The sequence below is a fragment of the Oryctolagus cuniculus genome, chromosome 7 (assembly GCF_964237555.1).
Source record: "Oryctolagus cuniculus chromosome 7, mOryCun1.1, whole genome shotgun sequence".
NCBI lineage: Eukaryota > Metazoa > Chordata > Mammalia > Lagomorpha > Leporidae > Oryctolagus > Oryctolagus cuniculus.
Genome location: NC_091438.1, coordinates 115,928,852 through 115,943,936, shown reverse-complemented (window position 1 = coordinate 115,943,936; position 15,085 = coordinate 115,928,852). Strand labels below are relative to the sequence as shown.

Below are 15,085 nucleotides of genomic sequence, written 5' to 3'. Positions count from 1 at the left end.
TAAGTCACCAATTCACTCGCAAGGTCATATTGTACACTCATAGATGTATAGACTATTAAAGCCAGAGGAAATCTTAAAAATAACTGACCCAAGCCCTTCAGCTGACACATGAGAAAAAAAAAAACACATTCTGAAATATAGACAGCAGTCTTGAGATGACACAGAGAATTAGTGAGAACACTGAGGCCACAGCTCAACTCTCCAAACTCTTGGTGCTGGGGGGCAATTCTTCTTCTTCTTTTTTTTTGGACAGGCAGAGTTAGACAGTGTGAGAGAGAGAGAGACAGAGAGAAAGGTCTTCCTTTTCCGTTGGTTCACCCCCCAAATGGCTGCCACGGCCGGCACGCTGTGGCCGGTGCACTGTGCTGATCTGAAGCCAGGAGCCAGGTGCTTCCTCCTGGTCTCCCAGGCAGATGTAGGGCCCAAGCACTTGGGCCATCCTCCACTGCCTTCCGGGCCACAGCAGAGAGCTGGACTGGAAGAGGACCAACCGGGACAGAATCCGGCACTTCGACCGGGACTAGAACCTGGGGTGCAGGCAACGCAGGTGGAGGATTAGCCAAGTGAGCCATGGGGCCGGCCAGGGGGGCAATTCTTCTTTACATTCTTCATTCTAGGAAGCCAAGATCTCATTCCCCATCACCCTTGCCCATTGTTCCCTATTCAGACTCTCAGGGCTGCTACTCACTGACATAAGACCCCTCCTCCAATGACTACATGGCTGGGGAGTGAGTCATATCCAAAACAAAGTCCTTTGCCTCTTAAGCTCCTGCCACTCTCCTATTTAATAGTTTCTGGACTCTTCAATGTACTACTTGCTTCTCATGAATGTCAGCGCAATATTTTTAAGGAGCATGGGAAATGCCCCAAGTATGTCTTTGGAATCCCAGGGGTAGTTCCTGTTTCTGTTCAGGGTCACATTTTCTCACTCCTTTATCCAGCACACCAACATAGCACAACATTCATGCCAGACCGTATCCCATTCATTTTCCTCCTTTGCTTTTCCTCCTGGTGCTTCCCGCCCTCATTCCATGTGCCCAGTGCCAAAAGCAGAGCCCAGCACCAAGCAGACACTCCAAGAGGAGTGAACAGGCTCTCCTGACTTCAGGTGGATGAGCAATGTTGAACCCAGAGAAACCTGACTTGGAAATCTGTGTTCTGTGCTAAGATTTGGACTAAAACAACATCTGCTGCTGATCCTCTTCACCCTGACCTTTGACCCCACAAAGACAGAACAGTGAATGTATCCCCAGATTCACTTGTTGTAACGTACTGGCCATTGTGAGAGTATTAAAGGAGGCTGTAGGAGTAGCCCTCATTGATGGGATTATGGCCCGGTGACACTTGAAGGAGTTGGGTTCCTCTGCCTTCCCTCCCTTCCATCCTTACTCTATGTGAGGACAGTGTTTGTGCTCTCTGGGGGATGGAGCAAAAAGGTGTTGTCTTGGAAAGAGACAGACAAGGCCATCACCAGATACTCGCCCTGCTGGCGTCTTGATCTTGGACTTCACAGCATCCACACCAGAAGGAAATAAATCATTGCTGTTTATAAATTACCCCGTCTCATGCATTTTGTGACAGTGGCATGCATGGGTTTAGAAACCCCTCCTAATGGAAAGGATGGGATGAACCGCGTTGAAGGAGAGCAAGCTTTTCCTTCTTGCTTTATTCATTCCTTGGGGAACACACCACAGGACAAGGTGGGGAGAGGGTCGCATCTTTCACCAGGAAGAACAGCTTCAATGTCTCCATCTCCAAGACAGTCCTGACAATCCCTGACTCACAGAATTCCTGGGACATCAAATGGCAACACTTCCTGGCTTATACAAGGGTTCTTCAAAAATTATTATGCATATTATGAAAATGCTAGGCATGGATTTTAAAATTTTTGCAGAAAATTATATTTTAGTACTATTTAGCCATAAACTCTTTGAAGTGCTAATTGGACACTAAGGCCCCCGTTTCTTGCTGGTCCCACCAAGTAGCTACCAAAGAATTTCCTGGTAGAGAAGTGTTTGGCCTCAGAGTTAAGATGCCCATGTCCCATATCACAGGTTCTGGATTCAAGTTCTGGGTCCGGCTCCTGACTTCAGCTTCCCGCTAATCTACGTAGACACTGGGAGGCAGCAGGTGATGGTTCAAATAACTGAGTTCTTGTCACCCATATGGAGACCTGAATCGAGTTCTCAGCTCCTAGCTTTGGACTGGTCCATTCCTTGCCATTGTGGGCATTTGGTGATGCCCACTGGATGGGAGATCCCTCTGTATTTGTCTCTCTGCCTCTCAAAAATATAAAAGCAACTCCCTGGCAAAATACAGCCAGCATGCCTGTTGCAGGAGATCCCACTTAAGGCTGCTGGTGGCAGTTTTATGTGGCAAATTGAAGACAGGAGCACTATCCACACAGTTTTTTCTTTGCAGGGCGTAAGTTCTGAGACAAGACTCTGAGCCAAGCTCTGAAACACTGCACAGAGTCCAGGCAGGGCCCACCAGCACACCTCCCCACAGGCTCATCTCCTCACAGAATTATTCATCACCAATACAAAGAGCAAACAGAAGTCCAGGAGACAGCCCTGACTGGGGAGCGGGAAGATGTAGATTTGGGACTGTTTGGGGCTTTGTGTTTAGTCTCAGGCAGCTGACCCAGTGAGGCCCTTTTGGGAACCTGAAGTTGTGGGATCAGATATTTTCTTTGGTATCTACTTTATACTAGAAATCCACTTATATGTCATATAATATAGACCGTGCCACAATCCTGGGAATGACAGATTCTCTCTCATTTTACAGTTGAGCACACCAAAAGGTCAGGAGATGAATGATCTCATCAAACCTAAAGGAGCTAAGTCAGACTGCTGTAATTCCAACAGTGATCTTTCTGATTCCCTGTGACACAGTGGATAAAGCCACCGCCTGCAGTGCCAGCACCCCATATGGGAGCCGGTTCACATCCTGGCTGCTCCATTTCTAATCCAGCTCTCTACTATGGCCTGGGAAAGCAGTAGAAGATGGCCCAAGGCCTTGGGCCCCTGCATCCATGTGGGAGACCCAGAAGAAGTTCCTGGCTCCTGGCTTCAGATGGGCTCAGCTCCGGCCATTATGGCCATTTGGGAAGTGAACCTGCAGATGGAAGACTTCTCTCTCTGTCTCTCCTCTCTCTGTGTAACTCTGACTTTCCCATAAATGAAGAGCTTGGTATAAGCACCAGTGTTCAAACTCAGCAGTAAAGAGGACCTCCTAAAGGACAAGATCCCATTTCTTACCTCCTAAGAATTCCAGGGCACTTAAATGAACTATGAAATGTCACAGTGTGCAGGGAAAAATTAGTAAATAAGTTATCATCATTACTAGTACTGATAACCTATTTTATTAAGCAGTACCATGTGCAAGACAAAATGTAAAGTGATTGTTATAAGCTCCCCAAAGAAAGTCAAAGGGCCAGGTGTTGATGGAGAAGTTTACACAGAGAAAAGTGGTCAGGGGTTGTGTGGAGGATGAACAGACTGTCCTGTCTAGCTCAGGTGTTGCTTTGAGAATCAGACAGATGAAGTACATAAAAGGGCTTTGAGCTCATCCAGCGAGGTGAGTGCTACACGGTGTTATGACTGTGATCTCCACAGAACACATAAAGCACATGTGTCAACACAACAGGCTCCATGCACAAATGCTGAGAACTTTAGGATGATACTCTGGAATGCCCACATAATAAGCCTAGTCTCCATAATCAGCCCTGCCAGTTATCAGCTTTGGGATCTTAGGGGGGAACATACATCCTAAATTTCATTTTTTCCAGTTAAAAAATGGAACACAAGTATCTTTATCTACCCTGCTTTGTGCCAGAGGCAGAATCCTGTGTACTGCATCCCCTGTTCTCCTGAGCGTCTTTCTCCCTTGTTTCCGGTTGAACTCTAATCACAAGATACATATACAAAGCTAGAGGGTAGAAGAAGAAAACCGTCAGGTGCAAGGAGACAGACGTCTCTCCACTTCCTTCTCATTCCTGATCTACATCTCTGCTGGTAGCTTTATTTGGAGGAGGGGGAAGGAGACTTCCTTATCAATCCTTCCTTCTCTCCCCGGGTTTTTTCCTAGGAGTAGTAATGCTCCCCACTACTGCTCGACTGAGGTGTCTCACCACCTGTGAATTGCTACCTCAACCTTGCCCTCACCCACGTTTTGCAAGTAGCTGCTTCGTTCATGTGTCATAGCTCATCTCTCCAGGGTGGATTCTGTACCTTTTAGGGCCCCGAATGACAGCCAGAGGGCTCTGCAGTTAGCTCTCCAGGCACCATAGTTGAAGACCCCATCTCCTCCCATTGCTTTAACCACCACCATTTGTCCAACATCTCTGAAAGTTGCCTACTTCTAAAGTCAATGATGTGTGGCTAGTGGGTGGTAGCTTACAAGTGTGAGCCTAAAATCTACTTGGGGGAACCAAGATAAAAACAACACAAACACAAAACAGATTATACTTAAGTACTAAACTCTGTCTTGCCAAACACAAGACCTCTGGAGATCTGGGGTTGAATTCTGGTCTTATCACATTGAATGAAGATTGTGGGGTAAATACCTTAACCCTCTAAACCTCAGATTTCTTATGTACAAAACAGAAAGGCTAATATTTATCTCAAAAGAGAGAAACAGAGATATGTAGATGTGCTGTGTAGGCTAAACGTTAAGTATAATGACAGCAACAGTGATGATGTTGATGTGGACGCTTTGCTGGTTGACAGGCAATGGGCCACTCACACCCACAACACAAATCCGTTCTCAGAGCTCTACAGTCCAAGAGAAAACTCTAACTAAAACACACCAGCTTCAGAGAATCGAGCCAAGGAAAACAGATTTTTTTTTCTTCAATTTCTCATATGGCCCAACATGAGCAAGTGGGCATTTTTGCAAAGCTAAGAGGCATTTTGTACTTTTCTGTCTCTGACTTTCCTGGGCAGGTAGCCAAACAGAGAATCGATCATTTATGCCTCTGTGTTTCTTAAAGAAAAACCGCTGGGAGCTGAAATGTCAACATTCTTCACAATATCTTGCAAATAATGAAACCCAATTGTCTGGGAACCAAGAATGCTTCAGCATGTTCGGCACATCTGATGGCAGTGCTGTGGCAAGACAAACTCTCAGGGCTTTGGGGACCTCATGGATATGAGAGTTGACAGATGGAGTTCTCATTGCCGCTAACACACACACACAAACACACGTCCACCTGCACACACACACAATGTTGGTGTCACTGCTGGACCTGAGGGAGAGACTTGGGAGGGCAGAGGCCAGCTCCTCTCTCATATCCATTTAGATCTCAGTGCTCCCATGAAGACAGCAGTACAATCAGGAGTACCTGACATCCACCTGGTGAATGGCTCGCGCCTGGATGCTGGGGAAGGAAGGTGCCTCAGCTCTTTTCTCCTTAGCAGACATGCGGAACAGGGTGAGGAGGAGGTCTTTGTAGAAATAAGGCTACCTAATGGCATTTTCTTGCTGTCTTTCACTTAAAATTTGTCAGGAGCAAATCTCCATTTGCCTGACATCATATAGCAAGAAGGGACCTCAGCAAGATTGAAGATCTTGGCTTTTATCTCCAAGCTTGTCTAGTGTCCCCTTAGGGTCTGTCTGGGCAGCTGGATGACATGGAACACATGGAGCTCAATTTCTTCTGGGCTCTCTATACCATCTGCCTTCTGATTGACAGGCTGTGATCTGGTCAGATCCCATGCACCAGTCATGGGTCCTATGCTGGGGCCCGGCAGGGGCAGGGGGAGCCAGGAGGCCGGTGGTTATGGAACTCTCTCACCAACAAAGGGAAACAGCCTGCACCACTCAAGGGTGGCCACTGCAGCTGTGTGCTTATGCCATGTCCTACGGGCCATTCACAGAGCTGGAATTCAGAAATCTTCTGTCCAACTCCTTCATCTGTTGACTGTTCACATTTGAACTTGGAAGAAGAAGGTTCTTTAGTGGACTGCCCTGATAGCTCATAACATTATTTAACTTTAAATATAAAAATCCATTAACCTCTTCCAAGGAGATAATTTATGAAATCATGATTTTAATGTCTTTTTTTCTAGGGGGGGAGGTGAGTCAGAGAGGGGAGGGAGGGAGGGAGAGAAGGGAAGAGGGGGAAGGAGAGAGAGGGAGGGAGAAGGTGGAAGAGAGCGAGGTGGATCCCACCTACTGGTTTACTCCTCGTATGTCTACAAGGGATAAGGGGCTGAGGCCAGAAGCCAGAATGCAATACAGTGCACTCATGTGTGTGTAGGAATCCAATACTTTGTCATCACCTCTATCTCCCAGGGTCTGCATTGGTAGGAAGCCAGAGCTGGGAGTCAAATCCAGGAAATCCAATATGGAAATTTCTAGTACAATTTACACTGGATATATAACTATTAAACAAAGGTTATAGAACAGCTTAAAAATAAAATGAAGGTAATGGATACACGGTGTCAAAATTAAGATTTTTTAAAATCATGGCTCCTAGAGCCACAGTGCGAGGATATTCAGCATCTGAGTATATCTACCTATATCCATATCTATATCCATATCCATATCTATATCCATATCTATATCTATATCCATATCTATATCTATATGTTAAACTGCTAAGAGAACAGTATTATATAAACAAAAAATAACAGCTGTGGTTTATGAAGCTTCTATGAAAGAACAGGTGATGCATAAGGTGAACACCTTAATACTCCCAGGCTCTTAGCCAGGCCAGTTTTTTTTCCTCCTTTGTTTTTTTTTCCTACATTTAAATATATCTCACTAGCTAAGCTGTATTCTCATGGACTGCCTGAAGATATGACAAAAGAAATACTTATATATATTATTAGATGAGCAGGAAAGCCAAAGATAAGAAACTATGTAAATTATACTTCCAGTTTTATTATATATATGTGATATGTTTCATATATTATACATATAAAACACAGAGAGATTGTACATTATACACAAAAATGTTGACATTGATTTTTTATGAGACAGTGGGTTATTTTACTTGTTTCCCACATACTTTTCTATAGTTCAAAATATTTTATAATGAATATATGTGAAACCTATAAACAGAAAAATAAACTATAGATGTTTTAAATGCATAAGCTATTTGTACTTTTCCTGTTAAATGATTTGTTTTTCCAATATTCCACATGGCTTTTTTTTAAAAATGAATCAGAATATTTGAAGACTAAAACCTGGGAGCAAATTATGTTCTTTTTTGTGAATTTTTAAGGTTGCTGAACAGGATAATTTCCTTATTTTATGCTTTTAACATTTTTTTCAAATTTATTTTTATTTCTTAGTGTAAAACCTTGTAAAAAAATCAGAAATCTCTTCTTGACAGCTCCCAATCCCAATTTATAGCTACACATTCCTTCAAAAACGTTTCCTTGTATGGGACCAGTTGAGGGTGCATTAGAGGGGACAGCGGTCCTGTTGCATCCACAGGAGTGCTTCAGAACATCCACCCTGGAGATCCAAATCAGTGGACACACAAGTCCCTGACACCAAATGCCACAGTATTTGCAAAAAGCCTACATACACCTCCCACATATTTTAAGCCATTTCTAGGCTACTTACAATACCTTATCTATTGAGTGCTATGTGAATAGTTATTATAATGTATTTTAAGGGGATAATAGCAAGAGAAAAGCCTTTATATGTTCAGTACAAATACAATTTTTTTTCTGAATATTTTAATCCACAATTGGTTGACTCCATAAATGTGGCACCCACACATGCATGGAGCCAACTGTGTAAGAATGAACAAAATCAGCCTTTACCTTAACGTCTTTCACCATATGTTGACATATGTCAAATGTACTTAAAAACAACAAAATGGTAAAAACTCACTAAATGAGTGGGACTACACAACCCACTAATTTTGTACTTTCATATCTGCAGGTGTTAAGTGACAAAGATAAAACAGAATAAAATATGATATACTCAAAAATTATAAAAACAAGGCTTAGCAAAATACTTCCTCACAGCAGGTGCTCTTACCAATGAATAAATACAGTGATTCACCAGTGAGCCAAGTGATTTACTAATAAATGATTGAAATTAGTCACCATAAAGCTGGGAGTCATTTCTTTCCCTCATTCATAGTAAACCCACGACACTGAACACACAATGTTGGCACAGCACCTTGAGTTTCATCATGGAGTCTTGACATAACTTGTCTCCCCGAGCTGCAGAAACTTCATCGATCCCGATAAGTTTGGCTTTGTACCGGACCCCTTCACCTTTAAACCTCTTTATCAAAGTGGCTTCACTGCGATCCTGACCTAAAATCAGAGAAAAGCACAATCAGGTAGGCAGTTGTTCAGGCCCCATTGGCTTTAAGTGTAGACAACTGCATGATTTGTTCTCTGGTTTCATCTACATTCCTGGAAAGTCAAATCATTGGACGCATGAGAAAAGAACAGTGATACTCCTAGATACACATTCTGGTTTTATGCATTTAAATGGAAAGGCAAATATTTCTTGTCTCTGAGCCTTAGTTTTCTAAGGCAGAAAAAGAAAAGTTAAAAAATACCCATCCCAACAGGGCAGTAAAATAAATAAATCAAGCAATATGTGTAAAGCATTAATTAAATATTTGTTACTTATTCAACAAATCATAGTTGCCCACTAAGAGTTCACATCCAAATTCCTATAAACTAGTATTAGCACTGAGTCTCTTACATTTCAACATTTAATAATACCTTGGCCAGGCTCCAAGACCCTTCTGACACCCAATTCCATTAAACTCCAGAGTAATTGTTTTGTATCAAGTAATGACCCAGGGACAATTACTAAAAAATGATTTTATGATATCTCTTCTGCTAACTCATGTGTGCAGGGAAACAGGCTTCTATACCAGTTGGTTCCCAGTGTCCACACCTTGCAACGGGCTCTCTCAATTATTATTAACATAATATTTTGCTAAGACATATTAACCAAGAGTTCAATCATATCCACATAATGTAAGGACAGGAGAGCTACTGTGAGCTGCGCAAGGGCTTTAGGAGATGTTCTATAAACTTTATCCCCACTTTTCACAATAACCAAACCATCTCAGTTTTTAGATGACGAAGGTGAAGGTCACAGCATTCAGGTAGCCACTGCAAGTTCACACAGTAAGAAATAAGATCTGAAATGAGATGAGTACTTAGCCTAGGTAGAGGACTGGCTGTAGAACATAGTTCTTAAAACCAGAAGCCGGCGCCGTGGCTCAACAGGCTAATCCTCCACCTTGCGGCGCTGGCACACCGGGTTCTAGTCCCGGTTGGGGCGCCGGATTCTGTCCCGGTTGCCCCTCTTCCAGGCCAGCTCTCTGCTATGGCCAGGGAGTGCAGTGGAGGATGGCCCAGGTGCTTGGGCCCTGCACCCCATGGGAGACCAGGAAAAGCACCTGGATCCTGGCTCCTGCCATCGGATCAGCGCGGTGCGCCGGCTGCAGCGGCGGCCATTGGAGGGTGAACCAACGGCAAAAGGAAGACCTTTCTCTCTCTGTCTCTCTCTCTCACTGTCCACTCTGCCTGTCAAAAAAAAAAAAAAAAAAAAAAAAAAAAAAAAAAAAAAACCAGAATGCTCTGGTCCTCCAATATGCATCTACCAGAATACCATCACTGTTAACTTCTGATTCCTCCTCTTTCATGTCTTTTCTCACTGATGGGAAACTTAGGGATGACCACAGCTCACTTCCCTCCATCTCTCTGATGTGCAAAGCAAGGCTTTTCTAGTGCACTCTGTGGTTGGGAGTGATCTAAGGACATCCTTATAACACAATAGTAGCTAACTATGACAAAGTGCTTTTCTATTGACAAAACAAGACTTTCATTTCATTCACTTACTCAACCCCTTATGGAGCACATCCTCTGTGCCAAATGCTATTGCTCACTGGCAACAGATGAACTGTATGCCCCTAGAAGCCCAAGTTTTGATGACTGCAAATAAAAATGTATTATGCATTATGCTAGGTGTATATGAAAGTTCAAGCTTTAGAATCAGACAGCCTCATTTCAAATTACAGTTCCTTTGTTTTAAGTCAACTAAATTGTTTGGAGCCTAAACTCCTTATCTATTGAATGAAGACACAGTATCTACTTTACAGAGCCAGCATTAATAGTAATTCTGGTGAGATTATGTATGTGCAGCATATATTGTAAGCTTTCTGCGAATGGTTGCCCTTGCCATTATAATCAACCCAGTGGGAGGTGCACATGGAACATACAATGCTGAGAGGTGGAGAGGCAGAGCAGGAACGCCCGCAGTGCCAGACTTGGACCTGTGGTCCCTTGCTCCCAGGAGTTCTTTTGCACAACTCCCCTTGGACTCCTAGCATAGCAAAGTCTTGAATAATATCCCATAAAGCTAATAAAATGCACAGATAACTAAGTACAAACTATAATTAACATAAAAATTAAAACTTGTGATTCTGTAAAGGCATATGTCAAAGACTATAGCTAAGAACAAAGGCATCATGTATCATGATAAAATTTATATAAAATACCTAGCTAAAAAACAAGCCCCTTGGTCACCTCTCCCTATCTGAGCAGGCAGTGTTTGGCAGGAGTGACCTAAGCCTTGTTCTATAATTTACTGCAAAGGTAAACTCACTTGATCACAGGTGCCATTCTCTATCTCTTCAACACATTCAGTCACTAATTATTTAGTCACTAATATCATCCCTTTAATGGCTGGAACTTCCTCAATCTTTGAAATATTATAACAATAATACCAGGTAGCATTTATCTCAAAGCATAATACATGCATCAACTTGTTTAGCTCCATAAAAAAATGTCAGAGTAAGGTACTGCTTACTATTCAGGTTTCAAAGACATGGACTGAAATAGAAGATGTAAGAGGCCATGAAATTTGTCCACACTCACTGAGTAGGACCTGGATCCTGATCTTTCTGATGTCAGAGGCTCTGCTAGTGGCTTGCTTGTGTTCGGTGTATACAAGCTTGGTCTCCTACCCACTGTGCATGACTGCTTCTCCTCTACCCAACTTTTGCATAAAGCTCCACCTTCATCTTGTTCTGAAACAAAACTGGCCCAGCACTGCTGATACTCAATGCACTGGCAGCATTACAACTCCACTGGGAGATGGTGAGACAACTTGAAAATGGACCGAATAGCTTCTAGACACTGTTCCTGTCCAAAAAAAAAAAAAAAAAAAAAAAAAAAACCCACCATGAGTCAAATACAAAGACAGTCTTAAGAAACATTTGTCAGGGCATAGAAATCTGCCAAGGAGAAAGATTCATAAGAGGGGGCAGAGCCAGATCAGGTGAACAAGGGCAGAGATTAATAAGAAAATATTAAGCCATTTAGGGGAAATCAGGGAGCCCAATTTAGCTTAGGACCCAGGGCCAAGCTAATTTGTATGAAGGGCACTTATGCAGTAGATAATCCAGATTCTCATTAAATGCTCCACCATTAAAAGGGCAATTTTTCATGAGCACATCTTGAGTAAGGTCTCAGTTATATTAGTTAAGAAATAAATAACAGATATCACAACCAGAAGACTGTAATTCCAACCAAAGCACATACAGCTTGAGGATGTAATGGATAGAGTCAGTCTTCATGCATCCTGGCCTATTTTGCTAAAGGCATTGGTAACCCCACTCTTTAGGGTGGATAAAAGAAAGTCCATGTGTTTAAGGCAATTCATCAGCTGGCCACTAGGCATTCCTGAGTCTTGATTGCATTAGTTCTTATGCTATGGGTTTCCCATGCAGTTCCTCCTTTAATGTCCTCACTGCTGCCCTTTGAGTTAGGCTCAATAACATACATTATTTTACAGAAGACAAAACCAATGCCCAATGTTGACTGTAGAGCATGCATTTTTAAATAAAAGCTTTACTGGGATGTAATTCAGATACCACAAAATTCACCCTCTTAAAGCATACAATCCAATGGTTTTAGTATATAGAGTTGTATAACCATTATAAAATTTAATTTTAGAATATTTTCATCATCCCAACAAGCAGCACTGTACTCATTAGCTGTCACTCCCCATTCCCTCATTCCCTCCAGCACTAATCAACCACTTAATCTCTTGCTGTCTCTATAGATTTTCTTATTTTAGACATTTTAGAATCTTGGGATGGAATTTTTTTTTGTGCCTAGCTTCTTTTACTTAGCAACATGTTTTCAAGTTTCAGTGTATCAGTAATGAAGCAATGAGTATCTTTTTTTTCCCCTGAATATCTCCATTGTGTGATTACACATCAGTGGTTGCTGGACTTTTATGCAGTCTCTATTTTAGGTTATTATGAGTTGTGCTGCTATGAATATTCATCTAAAAGTTCTGGGTGGATGTATGTTTTTAAATAATTTTGTGTTAAACCCAGGAGTTGAATTGCTGGGTCATAGGACAACTCTAGTTTTAACTCTTTTAAGGAACGGTCAAACTATTTTTCCAGAGTGACTGAACCACTTTACAACCCAACCAGCAAATATAAGGCTTCCAGAGATTCTGTTAGATGTTCTTCACAACATCTGTGGTTTTCTGTTCTCTTCACTTCAGCCATCCTAGTGAGTGTTAAGTGATACCTCATTGTTGTTCAAATTTGTATTTTCCCAATAATTAATACTGCTGAGAATCTTTCTGTGTGCTCTTTGTACATCTGCATATCTTCTTTGGAATCTGCTATTCAAATCCTAGAGCCTCAATTTGCAGCTAGGACTTATGTAAAATGTCATGGTTCTAACCATTAGGCATGGTGCCTCCCATGGCCACACTCAGCCTCTGTGACAGCATTTATCACTATTCCTTTGTGCCAGGTGTTTCAGGAACTGTCTGGAGGAACCTGGAGTGAACTGGAAGAATGTCTCCCTCCTAAGATAAGTATTTTGCAAGTACATGGTCAGTCTTCTTACAGTTTTTCTCATTGAATCCACGTTACAGAAAACAGATATTGCTACTGTTCAATGAGTGAGGAAATTATACCAGAGAGGGAACTAAAGTTACTGCAAGTTGAGCTGGCAACAGATCCTCACCCTATTATCCTACTCCAAGGACTGAGATCTTTAGCTGGAAGGCCACAGGGCTTTGTGGCATAGAATATGTGCTCGAGGCCGGCGCCGCGGCTCACTAGGCTAATCCTCTACCGGCGGCGCCAGCACCCTGGGTTCTAGTCCTGGTTGGGGCGCCGGATTCTGTCCTGGTTGGTCCTCTTCCAGCCCAGCTCTCTGCTGTGGCCCGGGAAGGCAGTGGAGGATAGCCCAAGTGCTTGGGTCCTGCACCCACATGGGAGACCAGGAGGAAGCACCTGGCTCCTGGCTTTGGATTGGCACAGCGCACCAGCCGTAGCGGCCACTTGGGGGGTGAACCAATGGAAAAAGGAAGACCTTTCTCTCTGTCTCTCTCTCTCACTGTCTAACTCTGCCTGTCAAAAAATTTAAAAAATAAAAATAAAAATAATAAAAAAAGAATATGTGCTCGGAATTCAGAGAGCATGAATTCAAGTCCCAGCTCTTCAAGCTACTCCTTTAGTTGTGTCACCGTGGGTGAGTTCTTTAGCTGTCTGCCACAGTGTTCTTGTCTGTTTAGTGCAGTTAACAACAGTTGTTCACACACTGGATCACTGTGAATGTTGAATACATGACACACAGAACAGCACACTGGATAGCGTCTTACAAACAGCAAGTGCTCAATTAATGTTGGCCCATGTTATTTGGCTGATTATATTTCAGTATGTCCGAGACAGTCCTAGTTTAATTCTCTTGTCTTGGCACTACTATTACCAGAAACTCTAATTGCTCTAATAAATATCCCAGTGTGGATGGTGAATTATGTGCTTATCCTAATACTATGATCATCATTTGTATACCACCCTGCCTCACAGTGTTCTTCATGCTGGGCACCCTGCTGGCCTCCAGCAGCACCCACGTGGGCAAAACAGGTCTCATCTCCTGTTTGGAGGAAGCCACAACTGAGAAGAGGAGTCACATGGGCAAATGCTCAGCTAAGCAGAACACAACCAGGCCTATAAATGTCACGCAGGCTGAAGAGAAGGAGACATCATTCCTATCTGCTGGGGAGCAGGGCATGGAGTACTACAGACAGGAGATGACATTTGGGTAAGGCCTTGTGAGAAAGCAGGGGTTCAATAGGTAAAGAAGCAAGGGACAAGCCTTCCAGAGGAACAAAAAGTGAGGTGAATTCTAGAGGAGAGTGAATAATCAGGTGAGACTGTTGTTCATCCTAGCTATGGCTTCTTTATTTTCATTTTATTTGAAAGGCATAGAGAGAGAGAGATCAATCTTGCATCCATTGGTTCAGTCCCTAAATGCCTGCAACAGCTAGGACTTGGACAGGCCAAAGCCAGGAGCAAGAAACTCAATAGAAGTCTCCCATGGGGGTAGCAGGGATCCAACTACATAAGCCATTGCCTGGTGCCTGCTGGCATGCACATTAGAAGGAAACTAGAATGAGTGTAGCCGGTACTTGAACAAAGTCCTCTCTACAGCATGTGGGTGTCCCAAGTGGTATCTCAACCACTGTGCCAAACACCAGCCCCAACTCTTGCTGCACTTGAGAATGCCTCAGAAGCTTTTAAGGATACCACCCTATTCTGGGGTGGCTCAGAGCCAACTGATGTGCTTGCAAACACAGTTCGAAAGCATGAGTAGATGGATGTCAACAGTTTAGAGGGGTCGACACATGAAGTGGGGCCTTGGAAACCCGAACTAAAGCTTTGGACTTTGTTCTTTGGGGCATAGGACTGTTGATGACCCAAGTTTGTTGTCCAGATTAGATCAAAAGCGACATTCTAATGACATTTGGGGAAATACAAGATTCTCATTAACTGAATGATTAATTCATTCACTGTGTGATACATATTGAGTGTTCTATGTTCTAAGAGGCTAGGGTTTCAGAATTGAACAAGGTGCACAGTCATGTTCATACTCATGGAGCATCCATTGCAGCAGATGCATTAATACAGCTTTGCTATAAATTTTTAAATTTTAGCATAATGGAGAACCACATATAGAAAGCAACAGCAACAATAGATTTTTTTTTTTTTGACAGGCAGAGTGGACAGTGAGAGAGAGAGAGACAGAGAGAAAGGTCTTCCTTTTGCCGTTGG

At 42.8% G+C, this 15,085-nt stretch overlaps 1 protein-coding gene across 15 annotated transcripts in view; it reads right to left on the bottom strand.

Annotated features, from left to right (window-relative positions):
- DAB1 (DAB adaptor protein 1) overlaps positions 1–15,085 on the bottom strand; it is a 911,827-nt gene that overhangs the window by 145,028 nt on the left and 751,714 nt on the right. For all 15 annotated transcript variants that reach the window (XM_051857724.2, XM_051857725.2, XM_051857727.2 and 12 more), the window contains one exon: positions 8,146–8,285. In XM_051857724.2, the coding sequence (XP_051713684.1) occupies positions 8,146–8,285 (140 nt within the window). The remainder of the gene's footprint in view (positions 1–8,145; positions 8,286–15,085) is intronic.